The 24,769-nt window shown below is 42.1% G+C and overlaps 1 protein-coding gene across 4 annotated transcripts; it reads left to right on the top strand.

The window, feature by feature from the left end:
• Window positions 1-78: 78 nt before the first annotated feature.
• ap1g1 (adaptor related protein complex 1 subunit gamma 1) lies at window positions 79-24,769 on the top strand. Of its 4 annotated transcripts, none has more exons than XM_048969555.1 (23): window positions 79-100; window positions 6,853-7,056; window positions 7,189-7,313; window positions 7,482-7,623; window positions 8,448-8,544; window positions 9,520-9,596; window positions 10,782-10,877; window positions 10,958-11,038; window positions 11,138-11,236; window positions 11,408-11,463; window positions 11,577-11,690; window positions 11,790-11,930; window positions 12,366-12,420; window positions 12,911-13,033; window positions 15,560-15,649; window positions 15,731-15,855; window positions 16,087-16,191; window positions 17,753-17,894; window positions 20,407-20,533; window positions 20,945-21,034; window positions 21,273-21,433; window positions 21,549-21,647; window positions 21,811-24,769. In XM_048969555.1, exons 2-23 carry the CDS (start codon window positions 6,856-6,858, stop codon window positions 21,910-21,912), a joined length of 2,448 nt encoding a protein of 815 aa, XP_048825512.1. In that variant the 5' UTR covers window positions 79-100; window positions 6,853-6,855; the 3' UTR covers window positions 21,913-24,769. The 4 variants fall into 4 exon arrangements, with proteins under 4 accessions (XP_048825512.1, XP_048825510.1, XP_048825509.1 ...); XM_048969553.1 differs by lacking the exon at window positions 79-100 and adding an exon at window positions 169-676; XM_048969552.1 differs by lacking the exon at window positions 79-100 and adding an exon at window positions 1,257-4,459.

Raw genomic sequence — 24,769 nt, 5'->3', positions numbered from 1 at the left:
ATAGGCTCTGTGACGTCATCACCGACTGCCACGAGGTGAAGTCGAGACCGCAGCACAACTCCACAAGTGCCGCCTTAAATTGCAGTACATCCGCACTAAGGTGCACACGCTATTATAAATAATGCCAACTTGAACCAATGGACAGGTCTTGTCGTTTTATTAATCTACAGACAAGCCTATCGCTTAACTTGTCGTAATGGGTACCTGAAGACCATCTCTAATTTTCTTTTCCAATACGTTCTTGTACGTGGGAAAAGTAGCACTATAAAGGTGTTCTGCACTAGTACCTAAAAAAACTCACGATATACTTCGTTAACACAATACTTTCAAAGTTGCAAGCTTAATTGAATGCATGCCGTTCTGGGTTAGTGGGAGTTTTGTTTACTAAAGTTATTTCAGGAGATGACTGTCTGCGGGGGGCAAGTCACAGAAACTAATTCCCTGTAACACCCAGGGCGGCCCGACCTCATTGTCGAGGTAGAATAAATGGATGTGACGCGGGGCCCGCGTGGCGCCCCGTGCTCGCGCCCATGCTCAGACCTTTATTTACTGTAATCCTCCGCCTGCGGTACAAGTGCTGAGGCTTGAGAGAGCCGCCATTTTGAATGTTGGGCTCTTTCCTCTCTTGCCCGCTAAGAGAGACGATTCCGCTTTCTGTCTGGTGTCACTGAGGCTGGTGAGTATAGTCGGGAGCTGGTTACGGGGCGGTTAAATGTAAGCTTGCGTCTTGGGCAGCCTGGGTGATGAAGTATGCGTTTCTACGCGAATCCTTCTTATGGACGATGATGTCCGCCGGGACTGTCGCTGGTATAGGGGTGTCTACAACAGGAAGGTGTTTCGCCAGTGAAGTCGGCTGTCGAGCTCGTTTTTGCGCTTCCCTTCCTTACTCGGGTGGGATATCTCAATCGCTTCATGTGTCTGTCTTTAATAACAATGGGAAAGGCGTGTGTGTGTGTGTGTGTGTGTGTGTGGCAGACGGTGCACCGCTCCGCCCGGTGTAGCTTAGATTAACGGAGACGTTAGCGCCGCCGACAGGAGCCTTTCTCTCCGGGCTTCTGTATAACGCTGCCGCCGGGAAGGCCCGAGACGGGCATGCAACACGGCGAAATGGATGTCGTCGCTAGCTAAGCGACATGTCGGCCCCCCGAGCTTACTGTAGTATACAGATAAGGGGTCGTTTACTCGGCCAGGACGCTGCGTTGCGCCTACGGACGTTTTAATGGGCGGATTCCTAACCCTAACCCTACGCCAGATGCGGGCCGGTCGTGACTCTCCAGAGTGTCTTCATAGTCTTTGGGAGGTGACACGTTAGGATAGCTTCTTGTTCTAGAGTATATGGTTGTCTCAAAAAAGCATATTTATGAGGCACTTAGTCAGCGCTGCAAACTATATGGCTCTCCATAAAGTTGTGGGTGACATTCCGACGCAAGAGTCTACTTTTTGGTAAATGAATGAACCACATTAGTTATTCGTCACCTTCTTAGCTCCCCCCGTTTGGGTTTGTGGATTTTTACATGTGCTGTGACTGTTCCTGATGTACAGAGGCTGGTAGATAGAAAGCAAAATCATCGCTTAAAGCGTGAGTATGAAACTGTTACCGTTTCTCGTATGGGTGTCATTTCATACCAGTGGCGTCGCAGATCACAGTGTTAAAGCATTCGCGATTCAAACTCTACTTACAAAGTAAGGTTACTTGGGTTGTTGTTAAATTATTTGGGAGGATGCGGTTGCTAGCACGATTAAAACCTTCTCTGGCTGTTTGGCGTGAGCGGCGACCGAGGGGCCGTTCTGGGACGTAGCCGTTTTGAAATCGATCTTGTGGACAAGTAGATTGTATGGGCCCAGAGATTGTGGACCTCGCTGATGTGCCGGTATCACACGATGCCCCGATTTTTACGACAGTTAGACGGTTTCTGGGACCGTTTCGCATTCCCGCAACTTTCCCTTAACCCATAGAATTGCAAGGAGTCATTCATTCTGTGCAAGCAGCTCGATGATGATTTTCTGTGCGTTGGCAAAAAGCATCCGATGTTAACTGTTGGCAGTTAAATGGGAAGATTAAAATGTCAAAACCTGCCGCATTAAAACTGCCATGTATGTCCTTAAATACCACGAACCTTAACTCTCACGTGATAATGTTTTAATTTGATGAAGACTGCCCTTTTCCCCTGGTGTATTCTGGAGAATAATTAAAGGCGATGAAGGCAAGGTTGAATGAAATATGGGGAAAGTTTGCAATAAAGTAGGATGTGTGCCAGAGTTCATATGTTTGCGACAGCTCTTTTACAAAAGGTGATTCAGTGGTACTGCTGTCATCACGTGATGCAGGAATGGTTGCTCTGCCTGTGTGCTGGGCCACAGTTCATGCCTGCTTTCTCACACAGACATGTGTGCAGTTTGCCCCTTGCTAGGTTCATGGTGTTGGTACATCAGAGAGTGTCTCACAGGACCAGCTGTTTTTATAGCTACAGCTGGTGTCGGCTGCAGTGCAGGCTTGATGGAACGATATCATTTAAAGATTTATTTAACATTAATAAAAGTCATTGTGAGGAACCTGTGTTCCATTTTTATTCCTTGTGTTTAAATTGCCAATATTAAGGTGTGAAATGAAGAATCCTCAGCACTAATGACTAGGCTCAACTGTGCTGCTTTTCTTCTCACTCTGTAGCTCCACAAGCAGACTTGAGTGAACATACCTCAGCTTGTTGCCCCCCAACCACTTGCTCTCCCCCCCCCAAACCCCATTTCTAATCCCTCTATTGTCCTCAGTCCTGTTTTCTTCTGGTGAGTCTTGCATGCAGAGCAATGTTCATTCTGATGATGATGAACTACAAACTATTTGTTTAGTAATAAAACTTGGACTAACTCCACCATAAATGTCTTGCATATTTCATGTTTTGCATTTTACTGAGTATGGAAGTTTCTGTGACTGAGTAACCTAGTTAGTGAGGGACAAGTAACCATTTCGCACTCGTACCACAGATTACATCACATGAAGGGATACATAAGGCATACAGAACAGCATCAGGTGGTGCTTTGTCATCCATGTGAGGCCAGAAAATAATATCTAAACTTATGGATGTGTTAATGTGGTTCTCCTCCTGCAGTACCTTTAGACTGATTGTGCGAGTTGTATGCTTGCTATAATTAAAGTAAATCTAATTTATCATTCACCTCCCTTTTTAAGCAGTCTACCTGCTGTTTTGTAGATGCCTAATTTTTGCAGTGCAGTCTAGGCTGTATCCACAAAAATTGAAACAAGGTAATTACTGTTAATTAACATCCATTAGGTGTAATTGTATCGTTAAACAACATTATGAAGTAATGGCAAAGGCAAAATTAGTCATAAGTAATAAATGAACCCTGCTGCTTAAGGTTTAAATGCTTGTCTATGGTGTTTTTCGTGTACTTTCTAACCTCTTGTTAACATTTGTTCTAGAAAACCCGATCTGTCAAAATTTGTATTTATTTATTTTTTGGTTGGCTGTAAGGGCCAGGTGATATGAAATCAGATGCTGGATATAGTAAAATGCAAGAATGCATTTTTTTTTCTTTGCTCATATGGGGGGTGTGTATAGACCTATTACGTCAGTCTTTGAGTGTGGGTATGTCCAATTCAGCCCGGACTGCCGGAATAGGGAAATTCACATTCACAGTGGTCAGTTAACAATGGCTGACAAGTATGATGCAGGTATTTGGCTCTGGATTGGGGAGGGTCCCTACTTTCTGTCTGTAGAGTTTGTGGTTTATATTATTGTGAATAATTAGTGTTGTGTGCCAAATATATAGATTCTCAGAAACGTGCCTCTTTTTCCTTCTGTGACATCTCAGTCTTAAATGTATCGAGCACATAAATGTATCTGCTATTTAACTTGGTAGTTAACGGCTGTCTGCTCTACAGGATCGGTGAATACTAGGAAGAAGTCAGCAGACTGGTAATATTAATAGTTAACTACTGTTCCTTTGCTGTGCAGGCTAAGGTAATATGTCAGGAGTCAGAGAACTTGAAGCACAATTCAGTGTTTTCCAGTGCTGTGCTCACTGCCTGAAATTTATCATTCCTTTGATGCTAGAGAGCTGACAACCTAATGCTAACAACGATGCTGGTTAAGAGAAGTCTGGAAATGTTTGGCTAGCAAATTTATAATGTCCGAGTGAAACAGCTGGGTTATTGCTTTTTTTGTTTACGGTCTGTGTTGGTCTTCAAGTCAAATAGACGTCAGATTTTTCAGTTCTCATCCATGTGTTTTGCATTGTATTCCCCTCCCTGTGGCAAGTCAAATGAGTTAAGCCCCACCCCAAGCAGTGGATACTCTCTTCCTGGTCGTACGTTGCCGCTTTTGTAAAGCTGAATCACACAACTTTAAAACAGTTGAGACAAGACAATTTGGAAATGAGTTTTCTGGATGCGGGAATTGAGTTTGCATTTTCTTTTGACCAGTTGTATGGCCATTTACAGGTAACTTTTTTGTTTTGTTTTTTAAACTAGATGTTAACTGGATTTTGTCTTGTATAATTAAGAGGAAGTAGTTATTTTTGTTAACAATTAGTTTTCTTTATATAAAGTGATGTTAGTTCCTCAAATGGTTAAGAAATGTGACCTGTCTTAACTGAAAGCTAGCACTAAACTTAAATCTTACTGTGGTCGAAAGAGAGTACCGTTCCCAAGCCCAGTTGGTGCCCACTAGGTTTTGTTAGATCTGGGAATGTGACATTACAAGTTCTGCCTCAGTAAATGCCTTGAAGCAATTACACTCGACATTTTACGCTTTGAATGGTTTTAGTCGCAGGTGAAAAATGAAAGGAACACTGGGGAATTTAATACTTTAAGAGTTGCAGGGAAGAACCTTGTTTTTTTTTTAAGGGTTATCTGTCATTTCAAATGACTCTTGGATTAACCTTCATGGTGTGATTTAGTCAGCATTGCTGCTTGGCAGGTATACTTTAAATGTGATGCGAGTTTTTATGCAGTGAAGCATTTATATCTGGTTGTATGTTCTTTCTATATATAGCTTTACGTTTTGTACTATGGATAGTCAGGTATTGTATGACTGGGAGCATTGCTCAATTTGAAGGAGTTTTCCAGGTTGTCCATAGGGCAATTCCTGGGTAAACCCAGGTTGCCTGCTCATAAATGTGATTACCTTACAGGAAAGGCTGTATTAATTCCATTAGTTTACATTACCTATTTACAAGTTCTGTCAGTTACCTACATCAGTTACCTATTTACTTCTGTCTGTCAGTACCTACATCAATATTGCCTTAGGCCTATATAATACAAAACACTATATATAAATGTTTTATACATATCACTAACATTAGATATCAAACGTGCAAAGATAATGTGAAAAAGAAATTCATAATGAGTGCTGACTCATGAGGTGATTAGCATCGTCCTATAAACTGTACAGAACCTCAGTTCTTTTGTAGACTAACTTAAAAAAATGTAATTAAAATAGTATGTAATTTGTGTAATGCATACTGTATGTTAATGAGAAAAATATGCCAGTTCATATTTTATGCATTTATGATGTTCACCGCACAAGTCGACAGTATAAATCCAATGTATTTATTGAAAATCAGTGTAGAAGTGGACTCGCGCCACCCAAATCCTTGTAATTCAAGTCAACAGAATTTATTTTACATATGGACATCACAGGAGCATTAAAATTATAACATACATTTATGCATAAGGACCAGATGGACTGTCTTTAATGTTTGTAGCAAAACGGTAATTTACAACGTTTAACATTGCTAATTCTGGTCGAGTTATAGAGTTGCCACTTGTCCCGTATAATATGGGACACAGCATTCAAATTAGGGAGGATGCCATATTATAAGGGACAGGTGCCAGCCTCAATTATAAAGTCTAAATGCCCTAAATGACGAACCATTTGGCACGTGAAAGTAATGAAGGCACCTGGGGATATTTTTTTTGTGGTTGTCCGTCGGGCTACCATCAGTGCTTGTTGTTACCCGAGAGAAAATGTGATCGTCCTGGATGAATCGAGCACTGCAAAGGTGTGTGTCTATTGGAGTTCAAAGCTTTGTCAAATGGAAGCAATCAATTTTGATGATAGCTTACTGGTATTACCATTTAGTGATGCTATTGTGAGATTTTGTAGTATTGTAGACTGTTTCTTTCTAATACAAGCAGATTAATGATTCCCTTTTGACCCACAGTGTGTGTTTTTTGATTGATTTTATCATTCATTGTAGTATAATCAAACATCTGTTCACATAATCCCAGTATTGGATTATTTTCCTGGGAGGTCTGTTAGCTGGATGTCAGTAGAATGTGTTGTGTAAATATCGGCATGCCAGTTAATTGACTTTTTGGACTAAATGTACAGCCTGTAGAACTCAATCCCACCACTGAGCATGAGTTTGCTTTAATTTTTAATCAGCTGGAGTACTGATGCTTTGAAACCTTAATGCTTTTCTTTGTAGACACGGGGAGAGGAACAGAATGGAATGTCAGCTGTCCTTTCTTTTAGGGAATAAAATTTGTGATGGAGGAAAAAAAAGTTTATGTGCTTATCTGAAGTTTTTATTTTTGCCCTTTTATAAATGGCCTTCAGGAAGAACTTTAGAAAAATCATCTCCAGTAGTTCGAAGATGCTGTAGTAGTTCGAAGTCTAATACAGAGAGAGCGCTTCTGGATCACTTTCAGTAAGTGTTCTGAGTAGTGTGATATTTGAAACCCAGATGTACTGTTGTGTGGTTCCCTGTGCATATCTGTCAGCTAGGCTTACTTTCATCTTAATGAACCATTCAATTAAAAAGAAAAAAAGTGGAACTTTCTCTAAGTTTTTGTTGCAACATTAACCAGCCTTTATCTCCCTCCTTAAGAGCATGCCAGCTCCGATCAGACTTCGGGAGCTCATCCGGACTATCCGGACTGCGCGGACCCAGGCAGAGGAACGGGAAATGATCCAGAAAGAATGTGCTGCTATTAGGTCGTCCTTCAGAGAGGAGGATCATACATACCGCTGTAGGAATGTCGCTAAGCTACTCTACATGCACATGCTGGGCTACCCGGCACACTTTGGGCAGGTACAGATGCACGTGCAGCTTTCAGGTTTTCCCCTCTTAAGTAACTCTGTAGCTAGCATACCTGCACAATTTTGTTTGTGTACATTATATTGTCATTTCATTAATTAAAAATGAATGAATCTCTGTTTACAGTTGGAGTGCCTGAAATTGATTGCGTCTCAGAAGTTCACCGACAAGCGAATAGGGTACCTGGGAGCTATGTTACTGCTGGATGAGAGACAAGATGTCCATCTACTGATGACGAATTGCATAAAGAAGTGAGGAGAGTCTCCTGTTCCGCCGCCGATCGCAAGGATGTTTAAGTAAAGCTGGGGGAAAAATTAGCGGTGTGAGCTGCTACTTTTCTGTAAGACTGTCTGCCAAAGCTGTCATTCTTTAAGTGGGTACTCAGAAACCTGCTTTCTCTGCTCCATCCCTCCATCCAGTGACCTGAACCACAGCACACAGTACGTGCAGGGTCTGGCCTTATGCACACTGGGCTGCATGGGCTCGGCCGAGATGTGCCGCGACCTTGCAGGGGAAGTGGAGAAGCTCCTCAAAACGTCAAACTCCTACCTGAGGAAAAAGGTACGTCCCCTCGGTCCATCAGGGGAGCCCGTGCCTCCCAGCCTGAGCCATTCTCGGCACTCATGGGTTTGGCTCAGAAGGGTTGGGCTTGTATACCTATTGTAAACCTCTTGCTATGTGGCACTTTTCAGAAGTGAACAATGCATTTTTTCGGGTCACATTTTGTGTGATGTAGTTCACTTGCCTTATTTAAAAAAAAAAAAAAAAACGCTGTGGATGAGGTGGTGTTGAGTGTTGTGAGATCTTCCGTGAAACGAAGGCTTGGTCTTTCCACGAAAACTTCCCATTTTACCCTGAGGCTTGCTTAATAAAATTGCTCGACCCCTGAGTTTGTTTCACGGGCCCTTGGTCTTTGTTTTCATGCTCTTGAAATGCAATGTTATAAGAGATACTCAACACAATGAATTTGTCTTCTCAAACAAGGAGTGAGAATGTCAGTGTGGGAAGGATTGTGGAATTGTGAAGGATTTGTATTGTTATTGCACGTTTACTTATGGCTTTAGATAGTTTTGCTTAGAACATTTGGAGTATGTTGTTCAGCAGTCAATAAATAATTACTGCCTAATGACGTCAAGCTTCTAAACAATGAAATGTGAGATCCAAAGGTCTGAGTCCTTTTTCAAGGCACGGTATTTCAGCTCATCTCATGCTGCCAGTTCCCACGTATCCTGTCATTTCCTTCAGGTGTTATCTGTAAATAAAGATAGCAGCTTTTTCCTTTTTGTTGTTTTCTATGAACAGCGTAGTTTATATTGCTTGTGCAGGATCTCGCGTCTTGTATGGTAATGAGTTTTGTTTCTGAAATCTGTTACCTCCGTCTGCAGGCAGCGTTGTGTGCTGTTCATGTCATCAGGAAGGTACCAGAGCTGATGGAGATGTTCCTGCCCGCCACTAAGAATCTGCTGAGTGAGAAAAATCACGGTGAGACCCTCTGCATGGAGAGGCAGTGTGTGGGGGGTGGACCTTCACATATTGCTCTTTAACCTGGTTTCTGTAGATGCGGCAGGTGTTACTTTCTGCTGAACTTACAAGCAGTAAGCAGTAGTTCAGAATTCCACTCACTGCCTTGCTGTTGAGCCCGAAAGAGAAGTTAATAAGTAAAATCAATGCTGCGTCAGTGGAATTTGAAATTGAGCAGCTTTTGGTCAGCTGTATTAAAAGGTCTGTTGCTGACTCTCTGGGGAAACCCTGCTTGTCGTGTGAAGTTTAAAGCTGCACGCTGAAGAATTGATTCTTCTTTTAATGTGCTGCTTTGTGTTGGGGAAAATTAAAAGCCGTAATCTGTACTGCCTTCACTTTTTTTTTTCTGTGACAAACCTGTGTTTTAGCGATTGGGCCCAGTGATATTTTGCCCTTGGGATAAAACTAGAATTTTTTTTTTTTTTGTCGAGATGCTTTTTTTTGTTTGTTTTGATGACATTAGTGCCAGTTGTGAGTCTTAGCTTAAAGGTTCAGTGTAAATGTGCTTGAGGGATATGTTTCTCGTCATTAGGCTTTAGAAAGAAATGCATGGCTTGCTTTGAGTATGGGAAGTCTCCTACTGCAGGTCCATTGTTTAAAATCTTTCAAAACCAATAATGGTGGTTGCTAGGTGATTTTAATTGACACTTCAATCCATTGCATCTTTCAGTATCGTACATGCTTACTAACCATTAGAACCTCTGAATATAATGAGTACATTAGTGGTTATTTTTCTAATTAAAAAAAAGAGAATTTGCAGATGGGGCCCAGTGGCAGGATTTCTAGCTTTTTGTTTCATTAGCGTTGGTTTTCTTCCAATACGGAACCGAACTGAAAATACCAGCCAATCAGTTCTCCAGCCCATGGTTGTGCATGAAGCCTCGTGGAAGTATGGCTGGCGCCGTATTCACATGCACTCTGTGCTCCTGTGCCCAGGTGTTCTCCACACATCGGTCGTCCTGCTCACGGAGATGTGCGAGCGCAGCCCCGACATGCTCGCTCACTTTCGCAAGGTACGAGAGCCCTGCCCCCTGCTCTGCACCTCAGATCCCTGCATGCTTCTGCTGCAGGGCTGTCAGTATTTAAATTATAGTCGTCCATTTAATAGGCCAGTCTGAATTTAGGGCTGAGGGCCTTTTTTTATTTATTTTTTTATTCTTTCAGATTGTTGTATTTTTAGTTGTGAATTTATATTATAACTGTTGAAACTTTTCGTTTGTTTTGGGTGTGTCTGTAATGGCAGTAGGACCCCAATACTAAGGTTTGTTAGGTAGAATGGTATCGGCCTGGGATGTTTTTTTTTTTTTTAGTCTCTGTATACCAGCTTGTGAACTCTGTCTTCTTTCCAACCCCCCCCCCCCCCCCCCCCCACTCCTCAATCTCTGAATGACTTCCCAGCTCAGCCGCTCCTCATATTCATAATCAAAGCATTATTTGAATCTCTTCTTAAAACTTTTTAAATCTCTTCTAGTTCCTCCTAACATCTGCCTCATTTTTCTGTCATTTGTCTTTGTTGAAATTGCTGTTTTAGAATGAGAAGGTAAGAGCACGTTCTGCTTCATTCGTGGTGCATGCTTCTTCAGGGTGATGGGTTCACGTGGGCGTCATGACTGTGCTCTATATATCGCTTTTTCCCTCTTCCTAGTACTTGGCAGTTGTGCATTTGTCTGTCTTCAGTTTCCATTGTACGGTTCCGATTATTTATTTATTTTTTCTAAATCCATTATCTGCCAGTTATTTTACACCCTCCAAACTAATCATAGGATCCCGTAATTATTCATTCTGTCACCATCTGTTTGCGGGCACTAATAATTTCGCTTATTAATGAATTTGGGTGCAAGTGTAGGTTGTCCTGTTGTCTGTCAATATTCAAACGTGATTTTTATTTAATTTATATTGAAGTTTTATTTGATGATGAGTGTTTCAGCAAATGTTCTTAGACCACATTAATTCTCCTTATTAATAATCTAACGATCATTATTCTCAAATGTCTATAATCTCCCTCCCTTTAATCATTTGATAAAAGACGATTCCGCTTAGATTTCTCATGTAAACTGTTATTTTTATTTGCGACTGAATGTATGCATCTGGCATGTAGAAAACTATATTTGTGTCACAGTTCACTTTTAAAAATGCTCTTAGTTCCTCCCCGCCTAGAGACAAACCTCAGCCTCACCAGTGCGTTGCTCTCCTTTCAGCTCGTTCCACAGCTAGTCCGGATCCTAAAGAACCTCATCATGTCGGGGTACTCGCCAGAACATGACGTGTCGGGCATCAGTGACCCATTCCTGCAGGTGAGAAGCCCAACCTCCCCGTCCTGGTCTCTCTCTGGTCCACCTGGCCGGTTCGCTATTTACAGGACGTTTTTGCTCAGGTACGGATATTGCGGCTGCTGAGGATTCTGGGCAGGAACGACGACGACTCCAGCGAAGCTATGAACGACATCCTCGCCCAAGTGAGTGCCGGCATGCCTGTCTGATGTTGTTCTCTGAGCTGCTGTGCTTTTAATACCTTCCGTACTCAATTCAAATTCTTTTCTGCAATTTTTTTTAAGGTGGCAACCAACACAGAGACAAGTAAAAATGTAGGAAACGCCATACTTTACGAAACGGTTCTGACAATAATGGACATCAAGTCTGAAAGTGGGCTGAGGGTGAGTGTACTGTCATCTCAGTGCTCAATTGTTATACTTTTTTGTCTTTTGTTGTGTGTCTTCTGTAGTTTCTAGTTATATAAAGTATAAAGTTCTAAAGTTCACTTTATTTTCACTTTATTAACATATCTTGAAATCTAAATTCCGATTTCCACACCCCACCCCACCCAGGTTTTAGCGATTAACATATTGGGCCGATTCTTACTGAACAACGACAAAAATATAAGGTGAGCCATATTCTCCTGTTTTACTGTGTAATGATCTCCCATTGGTTATCCTTTTGACACCTGTACATTATCCATTTACGTAATTGGTGAGGGCCTCTGGTGTCCACGCATAGGTATGTGGCATTAACATCTCTGCTGAAGACTGTGCAGACAGACCACAATGCAGTACAGAGGCATCGGAGCACCATTGTGGACTGTTTGAAAGACCTGGATGTGTCTATTAAGAGGTGAGCAAAGCTGTGTTGCTGGAAGCAGCTGTGAATTTGTCACACATTGGCAGTGATTTTTTTTATTTATTTTTGTAACGCTCTTCTGTCGGTCTCCAGGCGCGCAATGGAGCTTAGCTTTGCTCTGGTGAATGGGAACAACATCCGCGGCATGATGAAAGAGTTGCTCCATTTTCTGGACTCCTGCGACCCAGAATTCAAAGCGGACTGCGCGTCTGGTATCTTCCTCGCCGCTGAGAAGTAAGGGTCGCCGATAACAGTCTGCACCAGCCTGTTAAATTTGGTACTCATTTTAAGACGTTGGGTGCCAGATTGCTGCCAGAAGGAAAACCAGACAGAATATGCTGAATCGTAACGGACTGTGTAATTGGGTTTATTTTTGGGTGCTTTTTGTTGTTTTCTGTCCTCCTGAAACGCCACCTTCTACTAGTGTAGTTCAAATATATTGAAATGTCGCGTGATGATAAAATGAGTGATCCATCGTCAGAGAAACTCTGCTGACACTTATTTTAACTGACGGCATTGACCGAGGCCTGTGCAGAGCTCACAGGACCCAGCTGCTTGCTCCGCTTTGCCCACTATAACCTCCCTGTTCCCCTCGTCTGTGTGTCTGTAACTTTAGTGACCCTTTCTGATGGATGTCGCTGATTAACCAGCCTAATGTCTTGGCCATAGGTACGCACCTTCGAAGCGGTGGCACATCGACACGATCATGAGGGTACTGACAACGGTAAGGAGTTCCTTTCTGTGCTGTTTTTCTATTGCAATACACATAGTCTTACAAAACTCTTAAAGGACTACCATATGTAGTCCGATACGTTTACCTCTTGTGTCAGGAATATTTGAATAGTGTGCTCTGCTTTATTTAGGGAGATTCTGATTCACTTTCGCTAGTCGTGCAGCAATTTTTCTTTATGGAGAATGTTTTTCAGTCATGGGACACAAGGTGTACAGCTTCAGTTACAGAAGTGTAACTCTGTTTGGTGATAGTTAGGGTGAGTGGTTTGGAGCCATAGTGGTAGTGCAGATGGTAACAGAATTATTAAGGACCTGGATAACATGTTAGGAGTTTTAACTCAAAGGTTGGCCCCTTCTGTTTCGCGAAAGATGACGTAAATTACTTTTGTTAAATACCTAGCTCTATAAACAGTGTATGCAGATTCAAGATGTAAAGTACGCAACATGCCCAGCTGAGTCCCTGACTTGTGTGATTGCTGCAGGCGGGGAGCTACGTTCGGGACGATTGTGTCCCCAACCTCATCCAGCTGATCACAAACAGCGTGGAGATGCATTCCTACACAGTCCAGAGGCTCTACAAGGCGCTACTGGATGACATCTCACAGGTGTGCCAGTCTGCAACTCTGCTTCCTTCTCTTACTTTTGTTCTTTTAATAATATTATCTTAATAAAATAAGATTCGTCTGATCGATCAAAGCACAAGTGTATTGCTAGTTGAATAAGCTGTACCAGAGGTAAAATCCATCTTCTACCCAGTTAATCTGGTCATGGTCATGCATAGAGGTAAATGTGGTAGTGGGTGGTTAGTAGTAGTAATGGTGGTGGTGGTGGTGTTCTGCGGTTCAGGAAAAGTCACCTCCTGGCAGCCATCCAAAGAATACTGAAGAATGTCCTGTCATCTGTCTCGTTCTTCTGGTTTCCCAGTGGCATGTTAATGCTTTTAATGATTTGAGTTCATTCGTCGTCTTGCTGATTTTGTCTTATTCCTCTTAAACGTTCTGAAGCATTATGGTAGTATTCCAAGCTGTAGGTCTCCTCATATGTCCAGCGATAGATTTTAGTTAGGTTATTTATACTTCAAATGAAAATGCAGACTCGTTCAAGAATCTACTTGTTGTTTTTTGCCAGCAAAGTTCAAAGATATCTGTACTCTGTCCTGTTTTGTCCATTGTCCAACTGTCAGCTCCACAAAGAGTCACTTAATCCAAACAAGGATGAAGGTTCTTGTTTCTTTCACCATTCTTGAATCCGTGGTTCTTTTCCAGTCCAGTGAGGTCTCCTTAATTTATTGGAATATAAATATCTCTTTCCGTCTGTAGGCCATTGAGATGTTTCCAAATTAGCTGGCTCAGTTTGGTCGACACCATTCATTCATTCATTCATTCATTTTTTTTCTTCCTTCATTAGCTTGAACCTTTTCTACTGGAATGCCCCTGTCCCCATTCTCTGCTTTTCAGAGGTCATTTCAGAGATAATATGACCTCATCTTCTCTTACTGGAGTTTCCTCCATGTGTCTGACCTCTTTAAATATATCTTGCTTGTCATCTTTGCCTTAGTCCTCTGTGTGTTTCTTTCATTTTTGCTTTATTTTTGTACTATCAAGATGTTTGGCTGGTAGTGTCTTTTGCCACAGGGGTCACCAACATGGTGCCCGTGGGCACTAGGATGCCCCCAAGGACCACATGAGTTGCCCACGGACCTATTCTAAAAATAGTACTCACCAGTGAGCAGTGTCTAAAATTTAATTTTATCCTGTTGCTATTCTTCTTTAATCACATTTGCATTTATATAGATTTGAAAATGACTATCTGGGAAAAAAAGCATTTAAAACATGTTTATTATACTGAGTAAATTTATTTAAGAAGAGTGTATCACGCTGGTAGCCCTTCGTATGGCTCAGTACCTATGAAGTAGCTCTCAGTTTCAATAAAATGTTGGTGGCCCCTCTTAACACACATACTCATGACTCAAACTTCATTTTAATGTCGTGAATCTTATAAGCAGCCCTTCTTTGACTTTGCTGATATTGGTCTTTTCTGGTAGCTTTTGGAATTGACAATTTCATAATACTTTTGGAATTGACAATTTCATAATACTTTTGGAATTGACAATTTCATAATACCCTCTCTTTTGTAATTTCCAGTCTTTTTTTCCAGATCGCTCTCAGATGGTTTCCATAAATTCTGTTCCTCTGGTTGTCTGTCTGATAAGTTCAGCATCTCTAATCAGTTCCTGATATTGTCCTTTAAAGCAGTTGGTATATTCTCAAGGTCATTTTTTAGAAATCTGATGGCCTTTTATGTGGAGCTTGTAGTGAATGATCTGTTCTCCAGTCTGCTCTAGGCCACAGCACTGCTGTTTACATTGAGCTTTTCTATCATTTGGCACTGAGGTGATGGCACACCATCCGGTGATCGTAACGATGATTTATTATATCGGCATTGAAGAGGTTGTTAGCAAATCTAAGTCCGATTGGTTGCTTTCTAGCTTTTCTATTCTGTTAGTCCATACTGACCAACAGTATTTTCCATTTCCTCATTTCTGACTTTAACGGTCGCCAGGAATATATAGTTTGCATGTCCCATCTGAACCTGGCTATAAAAATTCAATTTGCGCCGGTTATTGGTGCATAAGCTCATATAACTGTCATAGATGAGATGTCAGTGAAATTTAACCGAGATATGGGTCATTGACAGCATGATATTAAGTCTGTTAGTCCTTCTCATGTCCTTCTTGACTATGAACTCCAAACTGAAGACAGGTTGTAGGTTTCATCTGGCACCTCTGTGAAAACTTGTTTGCAATTGGTCACCCTGATGGTTAAACGCTTCTGGCAGAATAGCTCTTCCCCATGAAGAAGATGTAATATGTACAAGGTGTGATATTGTTGGGACTATTCAATGAAAATCTTCAAAACCGCTTAAGGACAGTGGAGACAGCAGGATAGGATTATCACTGGTTGATATGTTGTCACTTTACGATTTCGCGCATACTTCTGGGGACCTTTGCGTCAACTGCCAAGTCTAAAAAAGAGCCTTGTTTATTAGATTTTGTGTGTGAGTGTGGTGTGTAACTTTGCTCTTCTACAGCTATGGCATAAAAGCTTGTTTTGTGTTTTCCCTTCCTCCAGCAACCTCTAGTGCAGGTGTCTTCCTGGTGTATAGGAGAGTATGGAGATCTACTGGTGTCAGGCCAGTGTGAGGAGGAGGAACCTATACAGGTATATCCCAGCTGCCCCTGATGCTATTTACAAAGCTCCTGGCCCAGTGGCAGTGCTGAACTGTTCCTCCCTTGTCCGTAGGTAACAGAAGACGAGGTCCTTGATGTTTTGGAAGGTCTTCTGGCTTCTAACCTGTCTTCCCCAGTGACCCGAGGCTATGCCCTTACAGCAGTGATGAAGCTGTCGACTCGTTTCAGCAGCGTGAAGTAAGCACCTTTCTTGAAATTGTCCTCCCCAGTGACCTGGGGCTATGCCCTTACTGTATCCATGAAGCTGGCCAGCGTGAAGTAAGCACCTTTTGGTAATGAGCCAGTCTATCTGGGGAAGCAGCGGCACAAGCCTCCAGGCCAAAACTAGGGAGATGGAAAATATCTGAGGGGCTTTTTACTGTTGTTCTAAGCATGTCCTCTTACCTGTGCCCTGTTTGTCATTTCCAGTCGGATAAAGAAGGTGGTGTCTGTCTACGGCAGCAGCATAGATGTGGAGCTACAGCAGAGGGCGGTGGAGTACAACGCTCTCTTCAAGAAGTATGATCACATGAGGTGAGTGCCCTCTCTTGAGCTGGAGGATAATGTAGGGATTTATGCCAGCCATTGTCTTTCATCAGTGTTTTGTTAAAGAATTTGCTTAGTATGTGATGGCTTCCAGTGATATGATAGTTATGTAAACTGCACTGTAATAAAACTGTGTGTGGTCATTTGTGATTACAAATATTAGGGATGGGTGGTACACCAGTGTCATAGTCATTACCGGTGTGTTTACCATGACATGGGTTGCTCTATACCAGGTACACTGCAAGAAGTCAATAACCTAATTATACTACAGTCTGTTTATAAAAAACACAGCATTTTATTTTCTTCAAAGCTTCAGTTGTAGTCTGAATACTTAATACTCATCGTCCATATATAGTATATGTAACTAATTTATCTGCATTATGAATTTTCTATCAAATCCATGACGCTGATAAACAGATTTCGTATAATTATTCACACTAAACAAAAATACCCTAGTGGCATGTATATTGTAGCAATTTTAAAAAGTAAAACATATTTGCTGGGTCAGCACATATCTGTGCCCCTGCCTTCATGCAAGGTGCACGGCGAAGGGCACAGCTGCCCAGTTAGACGCCGTGCCACTTAAGCTGGGGTTCGGCTAATAAAGGTAAGAGAGGCTGGGAAAGAGGAATAAAAAGGCGTGTGTGGAATGTCGGAACCGGCTGAGGTGTCGACAAGGAGAGGGGAGTCTCGCTCCAAAAGGGGTTGTTTGGAACTGCTTCAGTTTTAAATCATCCGGCACGCCGGCAAACTTCAATATTCAAGCTTCGTCGCCGAGTCGTGGTCGCACTGATGCATTGTTACATCCTCTCCTTTCTCTCAAAAGTTACTCTGGAAAAAACATCATTTAATTGTTTCATTGTGCAGACATCCCAGCTCTCCCGAAGTTCCGGAAGCTTCCCGCATGTTGATAGTAGCTCCCTGACGACGGCTCTCCTCCTCCAAAGATGCTCGATAAGCTCTAGGGTCTTTGCTCCCTCAGGATCTCGCCCTTACAAACAAATGTCCAGGATATTGTATATAATCTGCGGTTGTCAGGGAGCTGGTATCAACATGCGGGAGACTGGCAGGGCTTCCGGGAGAGGAGGGATGTCTGCGCTGTACGCTTTAGTAGCTGCGTGCCTTGATGCTTTCGTTTGTATCGGGGCAAACAAAACACACAATGTAACCCACAGCTACCATGTGTTCATCTTTTAGTACAGCACAACTTGTAATTTTGGTTTTGTTATAGCATGTAAAAGTAAGATATTCAGGCAGTTAGCAAAATAAGTGCTTTTGATACATAAAGGGACAGGACATGTTATTGTTCCCAAAACCTGAAAAAAGTAATACCATGATGATGTACCATCATCGTCCAAAAAGTGAAAAATACTGTGGTGATCATTTTAGGTCATTTAGCCCACTCCTAGCAAGTAAAGCATAGCTTGATTACACATTTTTGCATACAGGTGTAAAATATTTTAAATTGACAGTCTTTCATGGATGATGTGTTGGCTCCCTTTTGATAAGATGAAAATAATTAAAAGTGGGCGATTTATGGCACTTGAAGGTCTGCCCTACTTGAACGAATGCCGATAATGGAGAAGACCGCCACCAATGGACCAACGGAGATGGTGCAGACCAACGGGGAGGCGGAGCCATCGGGACTGGAGTCCAAGCACCTGCCCAGCATCACGCAGCCCGCCAGCCAGGTAAGATCTGTAACCCACCAGTCACCGTGTCTCGCGGGACTTCAGCCAACGTTTGATCCGTGTGGGTATTTGAGTAATGGGTGACTGATTTGAAACGCCCCTCCCTCTGTCATCAGAGAGGGACATCTGCTGGTAACAAATAACATTGTAGCTGTTTGTTGGTTTGTCTTTGCATGACAGTCAGAAGTCTGGGTGGAGTCTAACATTACTGTGTTGCAGTTTGCACCAGAGAACTGGCAAAAACCACCTGCTTAACTCAGGCTGGCTGCTGGAGGCCTCCAGTCTGCTGGCTGTCTGAGCTGCTCTCTCTGGGGGTCCACATCTGTCCAGACTTAGCCACCGTTAGTAACTCTCCTTTTGAATACTGTCAATCACTGAGAGGAGTTTAGACAAGTCTGCTGACTGGTGGGTGTCACACTCCCTCCCTGCCACCTGTGGGAGATGCACAGGAACAGACTGACATGAGATTTGACTGTATCTTAAAGCCTAGAGTCAGGTGTGTTGCAGCAGTGAACAGCAGCATTTTGATAACTAGCTTATCTCTCAAGTGAATTTTGTTTGTTCAGTTATTTATTATTTATTTATTTTTTATTTATTTATTTTAAAGTACCCTAAGTAAACTCTCGCTTTCTGGAGCTGGAGTCTGGGGGAAAAGCTCCACTCCGAATGCAGCAAAGGCTGTAAAAATTGTATTGTTTTTTTTGTAGATTGAGCAGGTGTGCAATGACACTGAGTTAGTCACTCTGGTTGCATTGGGCAGATGGTTGGCGCGTTAAAAATGTTGCTGCAGATTAAACTGCACAATTGTCATTCCGCTTTGTCGGCCGGCGTTCTGTTTAGGTGCTGGTTGCTATGTGCAGAAGTGAGACTTTTTGCAGTAATTTTGCGCTTCTGCTTAGTTAAGCACCTCAGTTGTGCCCCCCACAGAACTGCATTAAAAGCTTATCTTCTTGCTGAAATGACTGAAATGCCTGACTCGTGTCTTTTAAATGTGATAACGTTCCAGTAGCTGTTATGCATAGCAGGAGGGGAAATGACGACAATGGAAATATTTGTTCTCGATAGTCAGCATAGCCTCTAATGGCTTGGGGGAAGATATGGGAACTGAATAGTATAGATTCATTGTCTCAGCTGATCCTGAATCACAACCAAGTGATCTGACTCTGATAAGTGTTGTAAAACGAGGAATGTTTTATCCAGTTGAGCATAACCTAGGACTATTGGAAGTTTTAAACTTGTGAGTCTTTTTATATTTTCTCAAATGCTATTGAATATCTATGTAGGTTGTTCATTATATGTATCCTTGACTGATTGCTATTTTCATTTTAGGAAAAGGTTTCCTCAGCTTTTAAATTAGATGAACAATGGCAAGGTCAAGAAATTTCCCTACAGAATGTTTTCCCCAAGATGTTTGAATAAATACCAATATTTCACACAAGCACACAACACTTAACCTTTGTAGGAGACAGGTTAAAGTTAAAACTAGTTATTAAAATCCAGTTCAACAATTAAATGTTAGCGCCACCTGCCTTTTTAAAAGTGTTATAAAAATGGGTATACAAAGTGTACCTGAGAGATTCCATGTTCAGTCCTCAGCGGTGTTTATTTTAAACTAGAAATTACCTAAATGCAGCTGTCCAGTTCTGTAGTAACAGACGTTTTTATTTTTCATTTGGAAGCTAAGCAGCCAATGTTGCCTTGAAGTCGGTTTAACTTTAGAGGCCTTTTTAATTACTAGGTTTAAATCTGAGAGCCTATTTATATGCACACACACGCCTCTCTGTGTAAAAGGCTGCATCTCCTTGTCCTCATCAAGCCTCTCCTAGTGCCTCACAGAATAAGCTGCTGTTATACCCCGAAATGCAAATGAAAAGAACTGCATTGAAATGGATGAGATGCTTTTGTTGTGTCAAGATCCCTAAATCAGATTCTGTGCACTGAGTGTCATAACGAAGGCATCTTTGGCTAATTAACACGTTGAGTTAATTGCAAGTTTATTACATTGTTCTTGGCATACAGTGTTCAGCAGAGCACAGACCGGTGAGTTTTGCCCATTGTCTGCTTCCCTGACTTGTATAAAGCCCGGCCACGCCGAGAACATTGGCAGACGCAGAGTCGGTCACATGACCCGGGGTCTTTGGCTTGCTGTCAAGCCTTACTTCACCTCGCCGTGTTTCTGCATGTGCTTCAGCCTCCAGAGCTTGGATAAGATCTGCTTGTGCTCCTGGGGTCTGAGCTGATGTCATCCACCGCATAGCCCTTTCTTCTAACTGTTTGCACGGGTTGCAGTGAGATATTTTATTATGGTCTTGACAGACTGAAAATTCTAATGATTTCGAATGATTTGATGATGATACATTCACAGCACAGATCCTTATATCATATCGACTTGTTCCTAAAAAAAATAAGTGGTTTCTGGCGTTTTTAATTATTTGTCGATAATTGTTTCTACTTTGGCAGCCCACTTGAAATTACGTAATTTCAGGGTCTTGAGGCTCTTCTCATGTTTCAGGCTAATGATTTGCTGGACCTCCTTGGAGGGAATGACGTGATACCTGTGATCCAGACGACCCCGGCAACGAAGCCGGCATCCGCAGGGGGCGAGCTGCTCGACCTGCTGGGGGATCTCTCTCTGTCCGGTCAGTCCATATTCCCGTTCCGGCTTTGTCCCCCAGTAGGTTTCCTATTATCAGCTGTGTGTTATCGCCATCTCTGATAACTTTGTTTAAAATGAATGACCTGTTTGGAATATTGGGATTCCCCTATGTTGTATGCAGGCGAAGCACAGATGGCCCTCTGTCACATGAAACTTTCTGTCCTTTTCTTGCGAAACGTTCTGTTCGCTGCAGATGCCTGTTCATGTCTTTCACCCTTTTCATGCAGAAAACGTTGCAATAGCTATTCCCCCCAAATAATACATACCAGGAATTTTTATGCATTTTGACCAAATACTGCATCTGTTCCTTGTAATCATAAGTTTATTTTTCATTTCAAATGGTTGTGGATATTATGGAACGTCACATGTGTCTCTCTCTCGCTCCGGATACCAGGTGGCCCTGCCCCTCAAGTTCCTGTGTCTCAGCCTCCCTTCCTGCTCGACGGCCTCTCATCACAGCCACTTTTCAACGATGTTGCTACAGGTGACCACAGCCGACCTGTCTGACTTTTTTTGAGGCTTGGGGTTAACCACCACCCCTTACCTAGGTGGAGCCTGTTACAGGAGCTTTTCGTAATGTATTCATTCATTGTTTTGCTCCAATGCAAATTTTCACTTTGATTGATTTGCATTTGTATTCATTAATTTTTTTTCCATTTGTATTACACCTGAGGGGAATGTTCACTGTCGGTGACACAAGACGCTGTAATGTGTGTTTGTAGGTATCCCGCCAATGACGGCATATAACAGGAATGGCTTGAAAATAGAGTTCACATTTGAGAGGTCCAACACAAATCCAAATATAGCCATCATAACCATCCATGCGTCCAACCACACCGAGACAGAGATGACGAACTTTGTGTTCCAGGCTGCGGTACCAAAGGTAAGTTTGATGCATCTGAAGATTATGGTCTCAGTCATGACAAGTGGTGGGGCCTTCTAGGGCATTTCCAGTTCTTTTACCCATAGATCTTTTTTTTTTTTTTTTTTTTGACCAGACGTTCCAGCTTCAGCTCCTCTCACCCAGCAGTAACGTCATCCCCGCCCTTAACCAGGGTGCAGTCACACAGGTCATCAAGGTGCTCAACCCCCAGAAGGTAAGAAGCTTTCTGTTCTCACTGCCCCGTGTCAGAAATTAATTCTTGTTGGTTAAAATGAAAAAGAAGTAAAAAAGATTCTACAGTAAACAACTGGAATGCATAAACCTTCCTAATTGGACAGTTTTGCTCATAATAACTGTCATTTTTTTTAAATATTCAGCAACAGCTGCGAATGAGGATCAAGCTGACGTACACCCACAAAGGATGTCCGGTTCAGGACCTAGCTGAGGTCAACAATTTTCCCCCTCAGTCCTGGCAGTGATGGCAATCTCACCTCACTCTTTGAAGACCCATCTAGGGAACCGAGGGGGTGGGGAGGGCCTGGATGTGCCATCCACTGGTGACACGGAAGGCAGCTGCCCTGGGGTCGCAAGGGGAAATCGACTCACTGACAAGAATCAACGACAACGACGTTGGTGACGGCAAAGGTGGCGAGGAGACAACAGCAAGCAGATACCATCGTGTCCATTTCTAGACTTTCTAACTTGTGGTTCCAACCTTGGTCTTTCAAAGTCATGGCTTGCTATAGGCACTGATCACTTACCTTATACTGTTCAGGCACCCTCCAAACCCCATCATTTTGGATACATCAGCCTCCCCCCCCCAGTCATTTACAGGTGTGGGTGTGGGGTCTCACCTTCCTGGGCCATTGCCGTAAGGAGCTGCTGTCATTGTTTGTGTGTGGGTGTGTCTGTGTGCGTATTTCTTGGTTTTTAACTTAATCTAGATGAAAGTGGTTGGGAAGATCAGAATGATTTTGTGAATCGTTGATGGTTTTTTTCTTTGGGGTCGAAGACTATGACGTATGCACTTTATCACACCATCTATTCACCATGCAGAGCTGGTCGCTGTTCCAGGTCTTGTTGGGTAATCACTATTTTCGATGGCTTTGGTATTTTTATTTTTCACTGTATTTCAGTTGGTTATGTTTGAAAATGCAGGAACAATGTTCTGTTGAGCCTGCTAGCTTGTTGCTCCAAGTACAAACTTCAAGGTCCTGGTAAGCATATGCTTTATATGAAGCATTTTAGTTCCACTGGGTTGAAAAATGAATTGCAGTTTTTCAAAAAGGCCATTTGATTTAAGGAGTTTGTGGGAATCTGGACTTAATTTTTTGCACTGTAGCACTGACGTCTTTCAGCTTTATTTGCTGAGTTATTAACCAGAAGGACGTGAAGCTCATTTGAATCATGTCAGATTATGCAGGGTGTAATAAGGATGGAAAGCTTTTGAATGCTCACATTCAACATTAAAGGGAAATCAGAGTGTTTGACCCCTGTGACCGTGGGCTGGGGGACACAGTCAGAGGAATAAAAATATTTTTTGAGCTTTGAGTGTTGCTGGTATTTGATGGATATGCTAACTGTTCATTTCTTGGGTCAGGATAAGGGAGCGACTTCACTGGTGACATACAAGATTTTAACATTTTTTTTTTTCTTTCACCGTTTAAACTTCATAAGATCATTTTAAACATTTTGCAAAGCAGTTCTTTCTGACAAAGCAATACTCTCCCATTTCAATTTTATAATGAAATGGACAAGATTCACTGGTTTGGGTTATTGTTGAACCATTTTAGGAATATCCAGCGATGTTTGGCACCCATTGCTCTTATTTGTTTTATTTTTTTCTCTTCCAAATATTCTGTTCCACGTTTCAAGGCTTGATGACTTGAACAAAAACAATCAGGCTTCTTCATTGTTGGCTGTGTAGTTAATGCTTTGCTCATCTGTATTCTAGTCGTGAGCACGCTGGCGGTCCTCAGTCCAAGACTGAGTGACACTGGGCAGTTGGACGTGAATTTCTTGGTTGGCTATAGGTGAGCACTGTTGAAGCTTTGCAGAATATGTTCCCTTCAGCAGGGGCCCCGTTTTTATATAGACTTCATGATGTCCATTTTGTGTTCCTTGTCCTCCTCCCTCCAAATGCCATCAGAACAACCACTGAATTGCTAAAAATTTTGCAGTTTTAAGAAATGTAATAAACTTGAAATGGAACAAAACAAACGCATACAGGTATATCGCACTGCATTTCTCGCACTGCATTAATCTCTCTAGATTAGCATACTCCTTGAATGTAGTGCTGTGCACCATTGAAAATGATTTCTCTTGGTCTTTCAAAGCCATCATCTCGACCATATAAAAATGGGTTCCCCCCTCCCCATCTCCACTCGCTTTCTCCTGCTCGACAGACGTGAATTGACATCTAACAATGTTGTTGCACAGTGGTGATAATTGACGTCTTGCAAAACTGCCTGATATGACAAAAATGTGCCTTTCCCTTTAGCTAGAGAAGCCAGGATTTGCCTGTTTAGGTGCCGGTCATTGGGCTCTGATTCCGGTTAAATCATGACCATTCAGTGACGTTGCAAAAGGAGGCAGGGAAGAATTAAAAAAAAAAAATTAAAAAAACAAAACAAAAAGGTTAGACATTACGGCCTTAGTGCAACTCTGAATAGGTGTCGTGGTATCACATGCCAGGTGCCATGCGTTTGGCTCGTCTGCTGAGAATGGGGGGGGCGCTTGTCACCAGAATAAATACCTCATTGTGTTTCCTCTGTTCTGTACACTCTCTTACACGGTCTGGACTATGAGCATTGGAACATGTCACCTGCATGACCACGTCCATCAGCACACATTAGGGTGTCGAGTGCACCGAGAGGTTTTGTGATGATGTAAATGCAGAACCACCCACGTTTGAACTGGTTCTGTCGGATGGAAAGATACTATGCTTTTTACATGCATTCTTCTCGACTGTCTTTTCTTTTGTGACCAAATCAGATGTTTTTGCTAATTGAATCTTTGCGAGCAGTGTGATATGTATATGGAGGTAAATATGACTGATTTTTTTTTTTTTTTTGACTGACTAAATGCAATCTTGGCTTATCTGTATATATTGTGGGCTTTTTAGATCAATTCTTCACATCCATTTTTAAACCAACTGATTTCTGATTTTGTTGAGTAACAAGTGTATTGTCTGAAATGGATCTTAGCATCATATTAGCCTAAGTTAATGGCTCTCCTTGTTTCCTTGTATATTAAAAAGAAATAGTATCTGCTGCCTGTGTATTGTATATAATTGTAAAAGAAATTAAATTAAAAAAAAAAAGTGAAATATTAAAT

This window comes from Brienomyrus brachyistius, chromosome 11 (genome assembly GCF_023856365.1).
Source record: "Brienomyrus brachyistius isolate T26 chromosome 11, BBRACH_0.4, whole genome shotgun sequence".
NCBI lineage: Eukaryota > Metazoa > Chordata > Actinopteri > Osteoglossiformes > Mormyridae > Brienomyrus > Brienomyrus brachyistius.
Note: the sequence above shows the minus strand (reverse complement) of the source record. Positions and strands in the feature narration are given on the sequence as shown.